The sequence below is a fragment of the Canis lupus genome, chromosome 35, assembly GCF_048164855.1.
Source record: "Canis lupus baileyi chromosome 35, mCanLup2.hap1, whole genome shotgun sequence".
Lineage (NCBI taxonomy): Eukaryota > Metazoa > Chordata > Mammalia > Carnivora > Canidae > Canis > Canis lupus.
In genome coordinates this window covers 31,466,196-31,485,783 of record NC_132872.1, presented here as the reverse complement: position 1 = coordinate 31,485,783, position 19,588 = coordinate 31,466,196, and the positions used below count along the sequence as shown (strand labels likewise).

The following is a 19,588-nucleotide window of genomic DNA, read 5'->3' as shown; positions in this document are numbered from 1 at the left end:
TTATGTAGAAAACCTAAAAGACTCCACCAAAAAAATTTCTAGAAGTCAAAGATGAATTTGGAAGAGCTGAGGATATAAAATTAATGTGCAGAAATATGTGGCATTTCTATATAACAATAATGAGGCAGCAGAAAGAAAAAATATGGAATCAATCCCAAAAACAATAAGACACGTAGGATTAAGCCTAACCAAAGAGGTGAATGACCTGTACTGTAAATACTATAAAACACTGATGAAAGAAATTGAAGATGACTCAAACAAAACGGAAAGACATTTCATGGTCATGGATTAGACCAAATATTGTTAAAAAGGCTATACTTCTCAAAGCAATCTGCACGTTTAATGTGATCCCCATCAACATAGCAATAGCATTTTTCACAGAGCTGGAACAAATAATCCTAAAATTTGTATGGAACCACAAAAGACTGAAAATAGCCAGAGCAGTGTTGAAAAAGAAAACCAAAGCTGGGGGCATCACAAGTTCAGACTTCAAGTTATATCACAGAGCTCTAGTGATCAGAAGAGTATGGTGCAGGCACAAGAAGTAGACACGCAGATCAATAGAACAGAATGGAAAACCGAAATGAGATATGAACTGATAACTCTATGTTCAATTACTTCTCAACAAAGCAGGAAAGACTTATCCAATGGTCAAAAGACAGTCTCTTCAGCAAATGGTGTTGGGAAAACTAGACAGCCACATGCAGAAGAATGAAATTGGACCAGTTTCTTACACCATATATAAAAAATAAATTCAGAATGGATTAGAGACCTGAAACCATAAAAAAAAAAAAAAAGGAAGTAATGTGTTTGACATTGGCAATTGGATCTTCTTTCTAGATATACCTCTAGGGCAAGGGAAACAAAAGCAAAAATAAACTATTGGGACTTCATCAAGATAAAAAGGTTCTGCACAGTGAAGGAAACAACCAAAACTAAAAGGCACCATACAAAATGAGAGAAGATATTTGTAAATGACAAATCCAATACAGAGTTAGTACCCAAAATAAAAATCTCAGCATCCAAGACACGAATTATCCAATTGAAGATGGGTGGAAGACATGAATGGACATTGTCTCTGACAAGACATCCAGATGGCCACCAGACACACGGAAAGACACTCAGCATCACCCATCATCAGGGAAATGCAAATCGAAACCACAAGGAGACATCACCTGACACCTGTCAGAATGGCTAAAATTAACAACACAAGAAACAACAGGTATTGGTGAGGATGGGGAGAAAGGGGAGCCCTCCTGCACTGCTGATGGGCATGCGATCAGGTGCAGCCACTGTGGAAAACAGTGTGGAGGGTCCTCAAGAAGTTAATAATAGAGCTACCCTATGATTCAGGAATTGCACAATTGGCATTTACCCAGAGGATACAAAAGTACAGATTTGAAGGGGGACATACACTCCAATGTTTATAGCAGCATTATCAACAATAGCCCAACCATGGAAACAGCCAAAATATCCATCAACAGATGAATGGATAAAGGAGATATGGTAAATATACACACTGGAATATCACTTGGTCATCAGAAAGGATGAAACGATGCCATTTACAACCTAAAAAGAATTGTGCTAACTGAAATAAGTCAGAGAAAGACAAATACCATATGATTGCATTCATGGATGTTAAGAAACAACACAAACTGGCAAAGGGTAGGGGGAATGAGAGAAGCAAACCAAGAAACATACTCAACCACAGAGAATAAACTAGTAAATACCAGAGGAAGGTGGGGGGGATGAGGATGATGGAGGGCACCTGTGTTGAGTATCAGGCGTTGTAGCCAAGGGTTAATCACTACGTTGTACAACTGAAACTATATTATACTGTGTCAACAAACAGCAATTCAAGTAAAACCTTAAAATAACGATTGGTAGTATTGATGAAACGGGTGCGCCTAAAGAGATAAAAACAGAAAGGAGTATTTAGGGCCGCAAATCCCCTCCTTATCCCAGCTCAGGAGATGCCTGCCATGGCTATTGTCACCCCAGCAGAGGCCTAGAGTTCCATCCTCTGGAGAGGCCTCTGAATGGATGGATGCCAGGCACATATCCTACCCAAAACTTAAATAAAACACTTAAAACGAACCCATTGAAGATACTGGGAGTCCCAGTGCCAGGACATGACCAGATCCAATCTCTACCTATACAAACAATAACCCCAACCCTAATCTTAATTAACTTTTACCTAGCCTAACACTATACCTATCACTTATCACTAACTGAAAACCAAACACTAACCACTAGCCCTTAATCCATACACCTAACCCTGCCTCCAATCCTACCCCTACCCCCTAGTTCTAACCTATAACCCTAGCCCCACCCCCTACCCCAACCCCCTAGTCCTTAACCCTAACCCTCTGGTCCTAACCTCTAACCCCAACCCCAACCCCTAATCCTAACTCCTAGTCCTTAACAGTAACCCTACCTGTGGGACCCAGGAAATTCAACAAAAACCCCCTACCCCTGGACGAGCAGGGCAGGACTGATTCCGTTTTGTGCTGCACCCGCCACCTCCCCTATGACCCCCACATGACCTGCTCATTGCTTAAGGCGCTGCCCCCCCCCGCCCCCAGGCGAGCCGCTGGGCACACCCTAATCGGAAATCGGCTCATAACGACGTAACCCTGCCTTGTGCCCGCCAAGCCTGCGCGGGTTCTGACCGAAGGAATAGGCCAGCTCAAGGGGATCCTATAGGGAAGGGGTAATTCAATCGGCCGCCTGCGTGTGGACCCACGGGACTGCGCAACTTTCTGCGTATCCCACGGGCCACTGGCCCCTCCAGAGCTGCCACGCCTCGTCGTCTGGGGTCGAGTCCCCGCTCCGCTGGGCCGGTGCACTTGGACCAAGCCCGCGCTTGTAATAGACCCTCGTGCGTCTGCATCGGCGTCGGCTCCTCGGCGGTTTCTCGGATTCGCGATCTCGGGCACAACACTACCCCCACCTCCCAATCCCCTAACCTTGAACCCTAACCCATAGCCCTAGTCCTGCCCTCTCACACGAGGGAGGGACAGCCTGTCTCAACAGATGTGGGGGCCTGCGCTGCAGATGTCCCCGAATGCAACCGCCCAGCAGCGCTCTCCTCCGAGTTACAGCCCTGGCCCCGCAGGTGTGGAGGCGCGAAGGAAGCGAGCAGCGCCCGGGAAGCCCGGTTCCTGGGGACGCCCGCCGGGACCAGCGCCGCCGCCCGCACCGCCGCGCCGGACCTTCCGCGGCGGCGTCCTCCTGAGGCCTCCCCCCCCAGGTCCCCTCCCGAGGCCTCCCCCCCCCCAGGTCCCCTGCCGAGGCCTCCCCCCCCAGGTCCCCTCCCGAGGCCTCCCCCCCCCCAGGTCCCCTGCCGAGGCCTCCCCCCTCCAGGTCCCCTCCCGAGGCCTCCCCCCCCCCAGGTCCCCTCCCGAGGCCTCCCTCCGAGGCGGGGCGGGGCGGGGCGGGGCGGCCAGAGGCAGGTCCTGGCGTCGGGAGGGCGGGGCAGAGCCCGGGCACTGGCTGGAGCCCCAGCCGCGCCCCGACGGCTGCACCCGACGGCGGGAGGCTCGGCGGCGCTGGCCGGACCCGGGGTCGCTTTCCGGGCACGACGCTAAACGGAGCCAAGTTATTTCAGGTGACTCGAGGCTACGGCCGCGCCGCAGGGCTCAGGGCAGAGTCCGGGGCTCCGCTCCTGGCACCGGGCCGCTGCGGACGCGCCGGTACTTCCCCGAGCGAGAGCCGCTGGAGCCCGCCCCTTCCGCTCCAGCCCGGAACGGAGAGTCGGAGCACCGCGTTTCTGGTCCGACCTTGTCGGCAGTCACTTCCGCCCGGGAGCTGCAGTACCCGAGGCCCTTTGGCAGCGACCCGGAAAGGCACTTCCGGGGTGTGTTGCCCAGGCGCCGGCCGGGTGGGCCTGGAGGGACGACGTCCCGGGTCGTCGTCTCCCCCTTTGTGGGGCCGCGATGTCGGGGCTCAGCTACCCAGAGATGGAGGGCTGTCGTAACCTGCTCGGCCTCCTGGACAACGAGGATATCCTGGCCCTGTGCGACACCATCACCAACCGCCTGGTGCAGCCTGAGGACCGCCAAGGTAACGCGGCCTCCTCTCGCCGAGGCGGACGCTCCTCCCCAGGCTCGCTCGGGCGCCGGCGGCCGGGCCGGAGCAGAGGGGGTGCGGGCCCTGGGTGGGGGGGGGCGGCCGGGTCCCGTCCGCTCCCGCCCGCCGCCCGGCCTCAGCGCGCACCTTGGGGCGGCCCTGAAGCGCCGGAGCCCTGGGGACTGGGGGCGGCCCGGGGGTGGGGGTGGGGGTGGGGCGGGGGCGGGGGCTGGGGCTGGGGGCGGGGCGGAAAGGCGCTGCTTCCGGATTTGACCTCGGAAGGCCCGGCAGAGGGTTCAGTGTTCGGGAATTTACAGTTCGCGGAGTCTTGTCAGAATTCCTGGGAAAGCAAAGTGTTTCGGTCTTCATTTCCACCTGAGCTGAGGCGGCAGCTGCTGTGCTCGGAGTCTGGGAGCTTGGGGAGGATGCCGTAAACACGTGGAGCCTCGTAGGTCAAACACCTATTGTGATCAAAGACCTGGTAGTTTGAATCCAATTTTCTTCAGATATGATTCTGTGTAGTAGGAGTACATTACTTTCGGAGCCAGATTTAAAGGGTTATTAATATTCATTAATAAAAATGTAATCAGGAAGCGTGTTTATTTCACTTGGCATACCATCTGGACAGTTTTGTTTTAAATTTGCTGAATTTTACTTTGAAATGTGAAAACTCCAGACTCCTATGTTAGTTAACAACTAAAAAAGCATGATCTGTATTTCTCTGCTTTTAAGTTGCATATACATTATTGCCATTTAAGAAAATAATTAATATGAGACTTTTTATTATTTCTTCAAACCTTAAAAGAAATTTTTTTTTTTTAGAAATTTCTAAAAATTTAGAATGCAGATACTTTTAGACTTAATATAGTTCTTATTTATTTATTTATTTATGATAGTCACACACACACACAGAGAGAGAGGCCGAGACACAGGCAGAAGGAGAAGCAGGCTCCATGCACCGGGAGCCCGACGTGGGATTCGATCCCGGGTCTCCAGGATCGCGCCCTGGGCCAAAGGCAGGCGCCAAACCGATGCGCCACCCAGGGATCCCCATAGACTTAATATAGTTCTTAAGGGTTTATGTGTTTCACATGCTAATCACCACCTAAGAGTTATTGTGAGTTTAAGTTTAAAATTGGAATACCTAAAAATGTTGGATTTAATTGATGGTGGGTCTAAAAGCAAATAAAAAGAAACTTCCCAGTATAGAAATGTTAAATGATTTGGAGAGATACTTCTTAGAGAAGAAGAAAATAATCAGTAAGCATATGAACCGATAACAATCCCTTTGTTTATTATGCAAAGGTAACCTCTTTCAGAAGCAATGCAAGAAAACCAAAAGACAGTGTTGTTTTTGTTTTGTTTTGCTTTTTTTTTTTTTTCCTTTAATCTACCAGAGTGGCCAAAAAGTAAACACATAAACTTCAAGTGATGGTGATCATGCAGAGCAGCTCTTTGACAAGTACCAGAGGGGTGTAAATTAGAACTTTGGAAAGCAAGTTTGACGTTATCTCCAAAAATGAATATTTGCTTACTTTTGGGCTTATGTTCTGGACCTGACCTTTCAAGCTTGAATGTGCCTGTGAATCTAATCCCTCAGGGCTATTATGAAAATGCAGATTGTGATTCTGTAGTTTTGGGGTGAGCCGAGAAATTCAACATTTCTAACAAGCTCTCAGATGATCCTTATGCTGCTTGGCCTTCTGTGCACTGGGAGACATTTATGAAAATGTTCAAAGAACAGTATTTTAATTGGGCACAACCAATAAAAATCTATACACAGAAGGATAGATACCTTGTGGTGTAGTCTTATAATTCACTGCAATATGGGTAAATGCATTAACAGGAAAAAAATTAGCTAGAGCCACATATATCCACAGATTAATGTCAAACAACATTAAGTGAAAGGCTGACCATGAAAGAATATATATATAGAGAGAGATGGATTGGATTTATAGAGTGTTCAAAAAGTACCAAACTATTGTTTAGGAGTTCATAGTTCTACTGTGTAACATAAAGAAAAGCAAGGGAATGATAAATGACATTTAGGATAGCAGCTACCTCTAAGGTGGGTGAGTTGAGAGAGGGAATAGTATTAAGTAGGGAGGGTTAAAATGAGGGCCTCAAAGATACTAGTAATATCTTAGGTCTTAAGCTATGTGGTGTGTACATGAGAATTCATTTTTTTGCTATTGTGTACTTCATGCATGTTAAAAACTTTGATCTGTTGTTAAACATAACACCTTTTTAAATTAAAAAAAGAATACAAGTCTTAGTTCTGTCATTTCTTAGAAGCATGATTGTTGATACCTCATATACCCTCAATTGTCATTATCTACAGTATAAGGAGATTAAATGTCCTTGAGTATCTAAACTGCTATGATTTTACCTATATTATGGATTATTATGAATTTAGGTCCATTGGCCTTCTTAGAAGAATTGGCTCAACTTTTTTTTTCTTATGAAACATGTCATTCTTTAAAAGAAAATGCAAAAATTTTACTACCTTATGAGAAGTGAAAGGAGAAGAGGTAAGTAAGTTTATTTAGGGAACTTTAAAGCATAGAGAAAATTTTTTCGTAAATCCAAAACATGACAACCCACTTCCTGGGTTTTTAAAAATTGCCGTCTCATGCAAGAACAATAATGCTGTGACAAGAATTTATAAATATTATTTGATAAGATTTCTGCTGACGCTGGACAGATTTATAAGCAATTTATGATTTTTTACTAATCTTTATAATTTCCTTCTAGATGCCATTCGTGCAATATTGGTATACAGTCAAAATGTAGAAGAACTTTTGAGGCGTAAGAAAGTCCACCGAGAAGTCATATTTAAGTACTTGGCAACACAGGGGGTTATTGTACCTCCAGCTACTGAAAAACACAATCTTATTCAGCATGCAAAGGATTACTGGGAAAAGCAATTACAACTGAAATTGAAGGAAACACCAGAGCCAGTTAAGACAGAAGACATTAGACTGTTTCAACAGGTAAAATAACTTATAGTTATACCCTAAATCATAGTTCTGTGTAAACTCTTTAGATAATCTAACATCTGTGGGAACATGGCTAATAATATTTTGGTTTTTATAATTTAGCTTTACTTCATATCCTTTGCATCCTAAAAGAAGACCAGTAAAGCACCTAAAAGAAAGAAAATATTCCTGACATTATTTAATTTTAATTTCGCTTCTAGTTCAGTGTAATATTAAAAAGAATGCTATCGTAAGCCCTTTCTCATTTTTGAGGATTTTCTTTGGTATTAAATTGTAAAAATTCCATGAGAGAAACTTAAATATTTTTTACATTTGATTTATTTTAAGCTAGGAAAAAACATCTTGTAGTAACTTCCTCCAGCTGACATTGTCTGTTTCTATTTCTTTGTATCCACTGAACATTTTAGTTTTTGTGTGATAATTTAGGTAAGTGTTCGATTGTATGAACTCTAGGTAATTTGCAAACTTTAAACTACATACTTTGAATTAATAAGGTTTTACAGTGAGATGCATTTCCTTTCACATCAGGAAGGGATCTTTAAAGAGCTTGCTTAATTTGCTAAAGAGAATGTTGACTCTGAAATCATACAGATGTGACTTCAAAAAGGGTCTGCTGGTGTATATTGGTGTGAACTTGAGCAAAGAACTGGACTTTCCTGAGCCTGTTTACTTTATTTATAAAGCAGGCATAATAATGATAGTATTTATGTCACAAGGTTTGTGGAGATAGAAGGAAATAGTTTCTATTTTTGCAATAACGTTTCTCTTTAAGAAAAGGAGAGTGAACAGTATAAAATTAATTCCAATCATAAAAAGTAACATTTCAATCATACTAAAACCCTGTTTAAGGTTAGTAAAAAATGCTTGTTAACAACTTTATTTTAGTGTAGTTTATATGCAACATGGTGTATCCATTTAAAGCATATGGTTTGAAGGTTTTGATAGACATTGTGAAACCACTGCCACAATCAAGAGAAAATACTTATGTAAATCATTGTTGACTGGTCATGCTGATATTTTGAGAGGCTTTGTTAAACCTTAATTTCTGGCAGCCTGGGTGATTCAGCGGTTTAGTGTTGCTTTCAGCCCAGGGCGTGATCCTGGGGTCCTAGGATCGAGTCCCACGTCGGGCTCCCTGCATGGAGCCTGCTTCTCCCTCTGCCTGGGACTCTGCCTCTCTCTCTCTCTGTGTCTCTTGTGGATAAATAAATAAAATCTTAAAAAACAAAAACAAACAAACAGACCCTTAATTTTGTAGCTGAATTTTCAGATGTTTATGTAGGGAGATTCTTTTAATTTTTTTTTTAATTTTTATTTATTTATGATAGTCACAGAGAGAGAGAGAGAGAGAGAGAGAGAGAGGCAGAGACACAGGCAGAGGGAGAAGCAGGCTCCATGCGACGTGGGATTCGATCCCGGGTCTCCAGGATCGCGCCCTGGGCCAAAGGCAGGCGCCAAACCACTGCGCCACCCAGGGATCCCATGTAGGGAGATTCTAAAATGATTTTTTCCCCTTTTTGGAAAGACAATTTATTGTGTATGATGTGTTCAGTGAGTTCACTTGTAGTTTGCTCAGCTTCTGCTATACTCAGTATATTAAAACTAGGTCTAAAACAGGCCAGATAGAAAAAAAAGCTAAAGAGAACTAACCATGGTTTTGTTTGTTATTTATCTTAATCAGCAGGAAAAAGAAGATAAAAAAGCTGAAAAAGTTGATTTTCGTCGATTAGGAGAAGAATTCTGTCACTGGTTCTTTGAACTTCTTAATTCTCAGAATCCTCTTCTGGGACCACCTCAAGATGAATGGGGGCCTCAGCACTTCTGGCATGATGTCAAGCTTAGGTTTTATTATAATACCTCTGAACAAAATGTGATAGACTACTGTGGAGCAGAAATTGTGAGCCTTCGTCTGCTATCACTAGTGAAAGAAGAATATCTTTTTCTCAGTCCTAACCTAGATTCCCGTGGACTGAAATGTGCTTCTTCTCCCCATGGTCTAGTTATGGTTGGAGTTGCTGGGACTGTCCACCGAGAGAACACTTGTTTGGGCATTTTTGAACAAATTTTTGGACTCATACGCTGCCCCTTTGTGGAAAATACTTGGAAAATCAAATTTATCAACCTGAGAATTATTGGAGAGGCTTCTCTTGCTCCTGGAACATTAATGAAACCAGCTATTACATTTGAATCCAGTGATCTAGAGGCCTTTTATAATATAATTACTTTATGTGGTACCAACGAAGTATGACTTAACGTGAAGCAGGCATTGGATAGTGGAACTGGAGACCAAGCTTAATGCAGTGGACATGAGACATTGTTGAACAAAAGAGTTTACCCAACCCTCTAAAGCACTAAGTATTGTATGTCATCTAAAAAACCTTCTCTACAGAAACTCTTCCAAATAGCACATTAGTAATGTCTAAGTGATTTCAGGTGCGAGGATTGACATATTTTACTTGAAATCTCTTTTTTGACAACAGACTAAACATGTTATGTGATACTTGCCTCTTTCTACCTGAGTTGCAAATGTTCTGAGAGCTAATGCAGTTCATCAAATTAATCCCACTTGAGATGGTATAACTAACAGTGTGCCTTAGAAACCAGGTAATATTTTAATTTTACTTAGTGAATATTCTGCTAATATCTGTACTTTTTAGGTGGGAAAGGTTTAACGTAAACTCAAAGTTATCATTTTAGGAAACGTGAGTGACATTCTCATGCAAGAAGTCCCATAATTTAGCAGGCGGAGAAAAATTTACTTTGCCTTTTTAAAATTCAAGGAACATTTTTTTATAGTTATCTATAGATGTCCAAGCTAAATATCTTAAAATCTGCAATATTTTCTGAACTCTTTGCTATTCTCAAAACAGACCTTATTCTTATCTAAGACTTCAGCTAATAGTTTTATAGAGCATTTACTGTAATACCATATAAAGGAAACATACTGTTCAATTTTTTTAAAAACTGTGTCCAGTTCCTAATTTAAATGAATTATTGTTTTCCTCTTGATCTTGGAAGAGGTGACCAAGAAACTCCAAAAAACAAAAAATACACACAAATTTATAATGTGGGCATATCATTATATCTTATAATTGTATCATTCCAGTATCATAAATTAAAATTAATAGGATTTTTCACCTCTAAATTATTCTACTAGGTTTGAATTACAGGGTTAAGTTGCCAGATTAATTACATAGTTGCTTTAGAGTTTAAATTCTTCATCACTTGGCAGCTACTTGCTGATCTTGGATTTAGTTGGTAATTTTAATTTACAAAAATTCCATATGGAAAAAATTCAGCTGGGAATTGTTGTGATGATGTTTTGTACATGTTAATTTTTTACCTTTAACTCTTTACGTGATCACCTAGGGTAACAAGAATTTTGGAAGCAGAAGGAAGAAACTCATCTCTTGTTATTTTAATGCCATGGCTTTTATGAGGAGTACAAAATGACACATCCTAAAATAAGAACTTAATAAAGGAGGGAAATTCCTGTTGTCTGCTAAAAGAATAGTATATTGTTTAGACTTAAAGTCAGGTAATTGGTTTTTTCCTTTAAGTATAGAGTGTTATTATAACATGTACTCAATAAATATCTTAAGTAAAGGATAAAAATTATTCCCATCTGTTTTCTTGTGGTATGGATGATAAGTACTGCAGAAAGATTTCTACGGATGCTCAGGATGAGCAGAAGTTGCCTCTGACTACCTTTAGTATTGACTTTTTGAGTTCGTGTAATGTTCAAGTAGGGCTGCAATCTTTGTGTGTTCTTTTAACCAACATTAGAAATATGAAATCTTCCTGATAAACTCTCTTGAGAATTGGAACTGTGTTTTATTTTCTGTGAATCCCCACAGCTGGGCAACACAGTAGGACCTAATGTTTAACTGAATAGGTGAAAGAATGAGCAAAAGAAGCTTACATACTGTATAAAAGACTTTTCTTTGGTTCTTATCAGTGACGGTTTTTTGATCTTCCCTGTTTGAATTTCATATGTGAATACACAGAAACTTGTAAGCTCCAAGCTAACAGATTTAATTTTCTTTTAAAATTTACTAAATTTAAAAGCCCAAGGGGGTCAGAATGGGATAAACTGGAAGGCCATAACCATTATAGAGGAAGTATATACTTTTCTGTTCATAGAAGGAAGACCTGGAGAAGTTGTAATTTATTCATGAGGCTTAAAGCTTGATCAGGTTTTTGGGAAGGTCCAGAAGCACAGTGCCGATTTAACTCTGCTTTTGCTACCATCCACTTGTTTTGTATGTCTTAGAGAATGGCACAGACCCTGGTTTTAGGTCTCTTTTGCTTAATTTCACATTCAGCTGATATTTTGAAAGTTGTTGGAGTCCAGTAATAAAGACTACAACACTACATATAATTCATAGTAATTGAACGGTCAAACTGAGGGGTAGCTGGGCTTCATTTACTATAGACTGATTTGCAATAGCCCAATAATAGTGCATACATCAAGTGTCTGTCCTTGTTAAAATAAGGGTCTTAAAGTAATAGTTACATTGGGATGTTGTATTATTACCTAGAATGCCAAAAACAAATTTTCTGAGTCTAATTGACTAAAAAATACCAAATAATACAAAAAAAGCTATTCTTTTATGAAATCAACTTACAAGTGGCCAGCACACTTTGTTCCCGTGTTTTCAGAAAGGTAATATTCTTAAACTAAGAGAAGGCTACTTACCAATGCTGTAAGAAATTGTAATGGCAACAGAAAAGGGTTTAAAGAATAGTGGTTTAATTTAAAAAATAATCAACAATGTTGTGTTTTAACAAAATGGCTCTTCTATGGCTAGTTAGGGATGATAAAATGATAATGATAAAATGATATGAATGAAAACCATACTCAAATGTTTTTATTAGTATCTGTATCCACAAATTTAGGTGCTCTTTTCTTCATTGGTTCTTAATGTGGGCTATGAGGAGTGGTCCTGTATCTTTTGAAAAATGAGAGCTATATTCTTTGTGCCTGGAAAAAAAAAACAAAAACGGTTTGCATTTGGTATTACAATTTTTGCATTATTTCAGTGAGTTTATGGACTTCCCTAAAGCACATCTAAATCCCTAAATCCTGTAAGGATCCTTATAGTCCATGTTAAAGTCCTGCCAATAATAGTTATATTTACCTAACTTAACTAGTCTTCGATCTTAAAATTATTTTTAGGAAATTGTGTGCCCTTGCTGGAGTCCCTAAGCTAGAGGACTAAATCTTTATGAATGAAAGGATAATATCTATGAAATCTGTTGGCTTATGATAGTTGTTAACTTGTGGATTTTGAATAAGACAAAACCTACTGAAATACTGTCAAGTGAAACAAAAAAAATATCATAATTCATTTTATTTTGGCAAGATAAATTTAATGAAAAATAACATACCTTAGAGAAAGTGTGAGAGAAAAATCTGAAAAAGTTTTTAAAAAGTTTCTTGGGGTTCTTGGGTGGCTCAGTCAGTTGAGCATCTGCCTCTTGATTTTTGTTCAGGTCATGGTCTCAGGGTCATGAGATTGAACTTGTGGTCGGGCTCCATTCTCCCTCTCCCCCTCCCCCTGCTCTCTTCCTTGCTGTCTCTCAAATAAAATCTTAAAAAAAAATAACTAGATCTTTATAAAAACTTTAGCCTAAGATGTTAATTTTGTAATGATTGTATACTGCTAATTGTTGAGCTAAATTTGTTTCTGAGTTAGATGTCTCAAGGTGAGAACTACTGTAGGTCCTTATTTTTAGGGTATGGTTATATCTTTTTGTGTGGGTCAGGAAAAAAGAATACTTCATTGAAAATTTAGATTAGCTGTTTAGCAGGCCACTTCATAGTTGGAAGGAAAATATTTTAGAACTGTATTAGAATGCACTAAATCTTCTTAGCTTTATTCTAGTTTGAAACTTTTCAGTAGTCATTCAGTAAAACATTAGTGTATTTTTTTAAAGATTATATTTATTTATTCATGAGAGATACAGAGAGAGAGAGGGGGAGAGGCATAGACACAAGCAGAGGGAGAAGCAGGCTCCATGCAGGGAGCCAGACGTGGGACTCGAGGGACTAGATCCCGGGACTCCAGTATCACGCCCTGGGCAGAAGGCAGGTGCTAAACTGCTGAGCCACCCAGGGATCCCAGTAAAACATTAATATTAAAATAAAGTATTAACTCTCCTGTGAGATATAATGTACCCCCAAAAAATTAAACCATAAACTCCAGAATTGTGTTAGTCGTGAAATGTTAATAGAATCACTGGCCTAGAATTTGGTACCTCCTGGTCTCTATTCCTAGTAGTGCCCAGTATATCCCTTCATGGTCATTTAGTGAGGGTTCTTTGCTTAGCAGTTTTCATCTTCAGTTTTTTAGACAACCTAAATTAGTTACATTTGAATTAGTGAATTTAAGAATTGAAAGAATCCGCTGCTGCGCACCATTTAGTTTCACATTTGCATTAAATCTTTTCCATCTCCTACAATATTGATGGTATCTCCTTTAATTGTTCTCAAATTGCTACATGTAAGCTACTACTGCCTCCCTAAATAAATGGCAAATTGCTAGAACTGATGATTCCTTTCTATAAGAAATTTTAAAAAATTGTATAATTAACATACGGTGTTATATTTCAGGTGTACACTGTAGTGATTCAGCAGTTCTGTACAGTACTCAGTGCTCATCACAGTAAATGTACTCTTAATCTTTTTCACCTATTTCACTCATGCGGTTTTTGATTAATCCTTTTGTCTCTCTTCAGTATGAAGATCATTTGCTGGCTCTGATTTCCAAAGCAAAGATGCCTTTAATCTCTATCATTTATCTAAATACAGAGTAGGAATGTTAGTGCACACCATATCCTCTTGTAATTCTACTTCTTACATTGCTTGCTGATTGAAAACCACTTGAAAAGATACAGAATGCTCCTGTATGATGATAATATAAAAAGGAATAGAGGCAATTGGAATATATAAAAATATATGTAAAAATTTACATGAAATTTCTTGAACTCAGTGCCTCATCACAATCTCTAGTCCTCTTCCCTTACTGTGGTACTTTTACTTTTCAACCTCATAAATAGTCTGTTTCATACTTGAATTTCTTGCTATGCCCAGATGTCACATATCTACAGTATTGCTTTCTATTTCAGCTGCTGCTGTAATTAGAATTTCTTTACCTAAATAATACTTATTTGCTTTAATATTTTTATATAACATTAAAATTTCCTTAAAATTTCCATCATATCTTCCATGCTCAGAACTTTCAGTGGCATTGCATTACCTCCAAAATAAAGTCCAGATTTATTAATCTGGCTTTCATCACCACTAGGTTTTATTTCCCTCATTTTCATGCATTGTTTGGTCCAGCCAACATCTGCCATTAAGTAGTCTTAGTATTTGTCCTGTGCTTACTTATCCTTCTGCTTTTATTGCCAAGTGTAGACAGTCCCTGACTTAGCCTGGTTTGACTTAGGAGTTTTCAGCTTTACAAAGGTGTAAAATTGAAACGCATTCAGTAGAAACTGTACTTTTTTAAGTTTTAAATAATCCCTACACCCCACATTGAACTCCTGACCCCAAGAGTAGGAGTCGCATGCTCTTCCGACCAAGCCAGCGAGGCACCTCGGTAGAAACCATGCTTTGAAGTTTGGATTTTGGTCTTCTCACAGGCTAGAGAATGGGGGGACAATACTTCTAGGTGCTTGGCAGCAGCAGGGAGCTGCATGTCCCAGTTAGCCATGCAGTCACAAGGGTAAACAACCAATATACTTAAAATCATTTGGTATCCATATGGTCATTCTTGTTTTCACTTCCCTTATGGTATTTAGTAAGTTACATGAGATATTCAACACCTTATTTACTATAAAATAGGTTTTGTGTTAGATGATTTTGCCCTTCTACTGTAGGCTAATATAAGTGTTCTGAGCACATTTAAGGTAGGATAGGCAAAGAAAAGGTGTTCAATAGGTCCTAATCTCTTAAATGCATTTTCAACTTGATATTTTCAACTTATGTTGGGTTTATTGGGATGTAACCCCATTGTAAGCCAAGGTAGGTCTGTATACAAGATAGTGAAATTTAGCTTTTTTGCAACGGGTTTGCCGCCAGAACACAGGTGTCGTGAAAACCATCGCTAAACCTAAACCAAAATGGGAAAGGAAAAGACTCACATCAACATCGTCGTCATTGGACACATAGATTCAGGCACGTCTACCACTACTGGCCATCTGATCTACAAATATGGTGGGATCGACAAATCGATCCCAACTATCGAAAAATTTGAGAAGGAGGCTGCTGAGATGGGAAAAGGCTCCTTCCAGTATGCCTGGGTCTTGGATGAACTGAAAGCTGAACGTGAACATGGTATCACCATTGATATCTCCCTGTGGAAATTCGAGACCAGCAAGTATTATGTGATCATCATTGATGCCCCAGGACACAGAGACTTTATCAAAAACATGATTACAGGCACATCTCAGGCTGACTGTGCTGTCCTGATTGTTGCTGCTGGTGTTGGTGAATTTGAAGCAGGTATCTCCAAGAATGGGCAGACCTGTGGGCATGCCCTTCTGGCTTACACACCGGGTGTAAAACAACTAATTGTTGGTGTTAACAAAATGGATTCCACTGAACAATTACCCATTCCCTAACCCTAACCCTACAGCCAGAAGAGATACGAGGAAATCGTTAAGGAACGATTAAGGAAGTCAGCACCTACATTAAGAAAATTGGCTACAACCCTTACACGGCATTTGTGGTAATTTTTGATTGGAATGGTGACAACATGCTGGAGCCAAGTGCTAACATGCCTTGGTTCAAGGGATGGAAAGTCACCCGTAAAGATGGGAATGCCAGCAGAACCACACTGCTTGAAGCCCTGGATTGCATTCTGCCACCAACTCGTCCAACTGATAAGCCCTTACGTCTGCCTCTCCCAAGACGTCTACAAAATTGATGGTATTGGTACTGTCCCAGTGGGTCGAGTGGAGACTGGTGTTCTTAAGCCTGGCATGGTGGTCACCTTTGCTCCAGTCAATGTTACAACTGAAGTAAAGTCTGTTGAAATGCACCATGAAGCTTTGAGTGAGGCTCTTCCTGGGGACAATGTGGGCTTCAATGTCAAGAACGTATCTGTCAAAGATGTTCGTCGTGGCAACGTGGCTGGTGACCCACCAAAGGAAGCAGCTGGCTTCACGGCTCAGGTGATTATCCTGAGCCATCCAGGCCAAATCAGTGCTGGATATGCACCTGTGCTGGATTGTCACACAGCTCACATTGCTTGCAAGTTTGCTGAGCTGAAGGAAAAGATAGATCATCGTTCTGGAAAGAAGCTGGAAGATGGTCCCAAGTTCTTGAAATCTGGGGATGCTGCCATTGTTGATATGGTTCCTGGCAAACCTATGTGTGTTGAGAGCTTCTCTGACCATCCTCCTCTGGGCCGTCTTGCTGTTCGTGACATGAGACAGACGGTTGCTGTGGGTGTCATCAAAGCAGTGGACAAGAGGCAGCTGGAGCTGGCAAAGTTACCAAGTCTGCCCAGAAAGCTCAGAAGGCTAAATGAATATTATCCCCAATACCTGCCACCCGTCTTAATCAGTGGTGGAAGAACTGTTTGTGTCAATTGGCCATTTAAGTTTAATAGTAAAAGACTGGTAATGATAACAATGCATCGTAAAACCTTCAGAAGGAAAGGAAAATGTTTTGTGGACCATTTGTTTTTTTGTTTTTTGTTTTTTGTTTTTTTGTGCGTGTGTGGCAGTTTTAAATTGTTAGTTTTTAAAATCAGTACTTTTTAATGGAAACAACTTGACCAAAAATCTGTCACAGAATTTTGAGACCCATTAAAACAAAAGTTTAATGAGAAAAAAGATAGTGAAATTTAATTTTTTGTTTGTTGCAGTCTGATATTACAGAATTAAAAGGGCTATGATTGAAATGGTTTAAAAACTGGAAATTTCTTTGTCAGGCATTTTTTCTCTTGTATTGTGTATTTAAAATAAATTTTCTCTAGCTTTTTGCATGGCTGCTTACTTTTTCTCTTTTAGGATTTGTTTTAAATATTTTATCTTCTGTAAGTGGATACTGTTGTTAATATCTATGAGTACCTTTTTTTTTTAATCCTAGCACTTTAGATATTAATTTACTAACTTGTTAATTTCCCCCACTAGATTTTAAACTAAGAGCAGAAACTATAGCTGTTTGGCTTTCATTTCCATTGCTTTGCACAGAGACTAGGTATTCAAATAATTATTTATTAAAGATATAAATAAGGGAACAAATGATACTTTTTCAGAGCCTTATATATTCCTAGTCCTTTGCCTGTCTGTAAGACAATGCCTAGCATATGTATTAGGTCCTCAGTAAATACTTGTTTATTTATTTATATTTTAAAAAATACTTGTTTAATGCATAAAGCCAAAGTTATCTTCCTGAATAATGATGTATGAGCTCTAATACAATCAACAATAATCTGGTAGATAAAATTATTAAAGTTTCATTATGCTTTTGTAAAAGATGAGGCCCTAAATGTTAAGTAATGTGCTCAAGTTCACATAGTTTTGTTATGCGGGTTTATCTCCCTATTTTTTGTTTTGTGTGTGTGTGTGTGTGTGTGTGTGTGTGTGTTGGGGTGGGGGAGGTGTGGGGTATGATTTAATTTTTAAACTATGAAGCCAATGTTTTTTCATTTCACTTTATTTCTTGTCTGATTACTGCTACTACATTATTTTGAAAGAATTTAAACTCTGATTCTCATTTTCTTCACACCTTAAAAAAACAATTAGATGATTTCTAAACTGCTATTTTGAAGTTACATGGTTTTTTAAGTGTATGCTTTCTTTGCAACTCAAGAATATTTTAAAGGAATTTGTAGTTCATTGAAGTTGAAGAAATTCTTAATTTTGCTTTTTCAAATTATGCTCATTGAAAAAACACTTTTCATTGTTTTTTCTATCATATATATTTATAAATATATGTATGTATGTAGTGTGTGTATTTCTCTTCACAGAGGGAAAAACATGAAGATAAAAATATTACAAATTACTTCTAGAATTGAAAAAAGTGTGAATATGAAGCCTTTAAAATAGTTTCCTATTTTCTAATCATTAGCAATGCTGAAGTCATTTGAACTACTGTCATATAAAACTTTTTTGCTTTGTTACATATGTTCAAAATGTATTTTTATGCTTTAGTTGAAAAATGTAAAGTGGTTGACCAAAGACCAAATTATGGATTGCCAATAACCTGTAGTAAAAATGTAGATGTTAATAAAATAAATACTGTATAGATGATTCCTTCAAAAAGACTGAGTAATAGGAGTTTGCATACATTTAGGAATGACACTAGACGAGTGGCTGATTTGGGATAGGATTTTTTGTAGGAAGCATGGCCCTGGGTGGGTGGTGCTCATAAGGTCATGAAAAATTATTCTAGGGAGTTTAATGGAAAATACTTGTTTAGCAAAGATAGGAGGTTAGGAGGTTTCACTGTACTGACTATACACTGTTTGGAGATTAACTTTAAGACAGAATGAGCGTAGAATACAGAAACAAGATAGCATGAGAAAATTTAAACATCAAGGGCTTTAATGCTGGAACTAGTAGAAGAACAATCATAAAATTGAACTCATAAGAACTAAGAATTGCAGAATAAGCCATAATTTTAATTCTAAAAACAACCTTAAGTGTGGCGCCTGGGTGGCTCAGTCGTTGAGCGTCTGCCTTCGGCTCAGGGCATGATCCCAGGGTCCTGGGATTGAGTCCCACATTGGGCTCCCTTCAGGGAGCCTGCTTTTCCCTCTGCCTGTGTCTGTGCCTCTCAGGAATAAATAAAAAAATAAAATAAAATAATAAAATAAAATAAATAAAATAATAAAATAAAATAAAATAAATAAAATAAAAAAATAAAATAATAAAATAAAATAAAATAAATAAAAAATAAAATAAAATAAATAAAATAAAAAAATAAAATAAAATAATAAATAAAATAAATAAAATAAAATAAAATAAAATAAATAATAAAATAAAATAAACCTTAAGTTAGAGTAAGAGTTTAGGACCGAGTTTAGGACCTAGTAAAAGGTTGATTTTAAAGAATGTATCAGTGTTTTCCCTTAAATAATCTTCTTTGAATTTGGTAAACCACCTATCAAGCACTTACTATGTTCCAGATACCTTGATAGAAGACACTTGGTACTTAAAATATTTGTTCTGGATTCCTATGCTTTCCCCACTTTGTTTAACTTGCAACAAGTAACATTTACTGTTTAATAAAAGTTTATTTTATTAGCAAGTACTTCTCTCTGAAATCTCATTGATGCCCTACTTACTACTTTAGCCATTGTCATCTTTTGGTACTTAATGTGAATTGTAGGTAAAGTTGTAGGTGAAATTGTAGGTAAAGATGGTGATCCTTGGTACCTGGTTTGGCAGTTTCACAGGGAAAAAATGTACTTGAAACATATTCTGTATCACACATATCTTGAAAATTTCATGCACATAATTCACATATTTAGCAAGTTTTATGGGTAAATTAAAAG

General features: G+C 39.4%; 1 protein-coding gene and 1 pseudogene across 3 annotated transcripts; both read left to right on the top strand.

Moving 5' to 3' along the window:
• The first annotated feature begins 3,465 nt into the window (after positions 1-3,465).
• Positions 3,466-10,685, top strand: C35H3orf38 (chromosome 35 C3orf38 homolog). 3 transcript variants are annotated; one of them, XR_012024428.1, is made up of 4 exons: positions 3,466-4,065; positions 6,826-7,064; positions 8,752-9,674; positions 10,440-10,685. XR_012024428.1 is itself a non-coding variant. In XM_072812199.1 (3 exons), the coding sequence occupies exons 1-3, from the start codon at positions 3,939-3,941 to the stop codon at positions 9,316-9,318; spliced, it is 933 nt and encodes a 310-aa protein (XP_072668300.1). In that variant the 5' UTR covers positions 3,466-3,938; the 3' UTR covers positions 9,319-10,685. The 3 variants fall into 3 exon arrangements, 2 of the variants coding, with proteins under 2 accessions (XP_072668300.1, XP_072668301.1); XM_072812199.1 differs by having other exon boundaries at positions 8,752-10,685; XM_072812200.1 differs by having other exon boundaries at positions 3,488-4,065; positions 8,755-10,685.
• On the top strand, positions 9,534-19,344 carry LOC140625030 (elongation factor 1-alpha 1 pseudogene; annotated as a pseudogene).
• Positions 19,345-19,588: the final 244 nt, after the last annotated feature.

What these genes read in the sequence shown, in the direction of transcription:
- C35H3orf38 (XM_072812199.1), top strand. Translation starts at nt 3,939, where the DNA reads ATGTCGGGGCTCAGCTACCCAGAGATGGAGGGCTGTCGTAACCTGCTC. An exon ending in GCAGCCTGAGGACCGCCAAG is followed by an intron (nt 4,066 to 6,825) that starts GTAACGCGGCCT and finishes ATTTCCTTCTAG; the next exon opens with ATGCCATTCGTGCAATATTG. An exon ending in ACATTAGACTGTTTCAACAG is followed by an intron (nt 7,065 to 8,751) that starts GTAAAATAACTT and finishes TATCTTAATCAG; the next exon opens with CAGGAAAAAGAAGATAAAAA.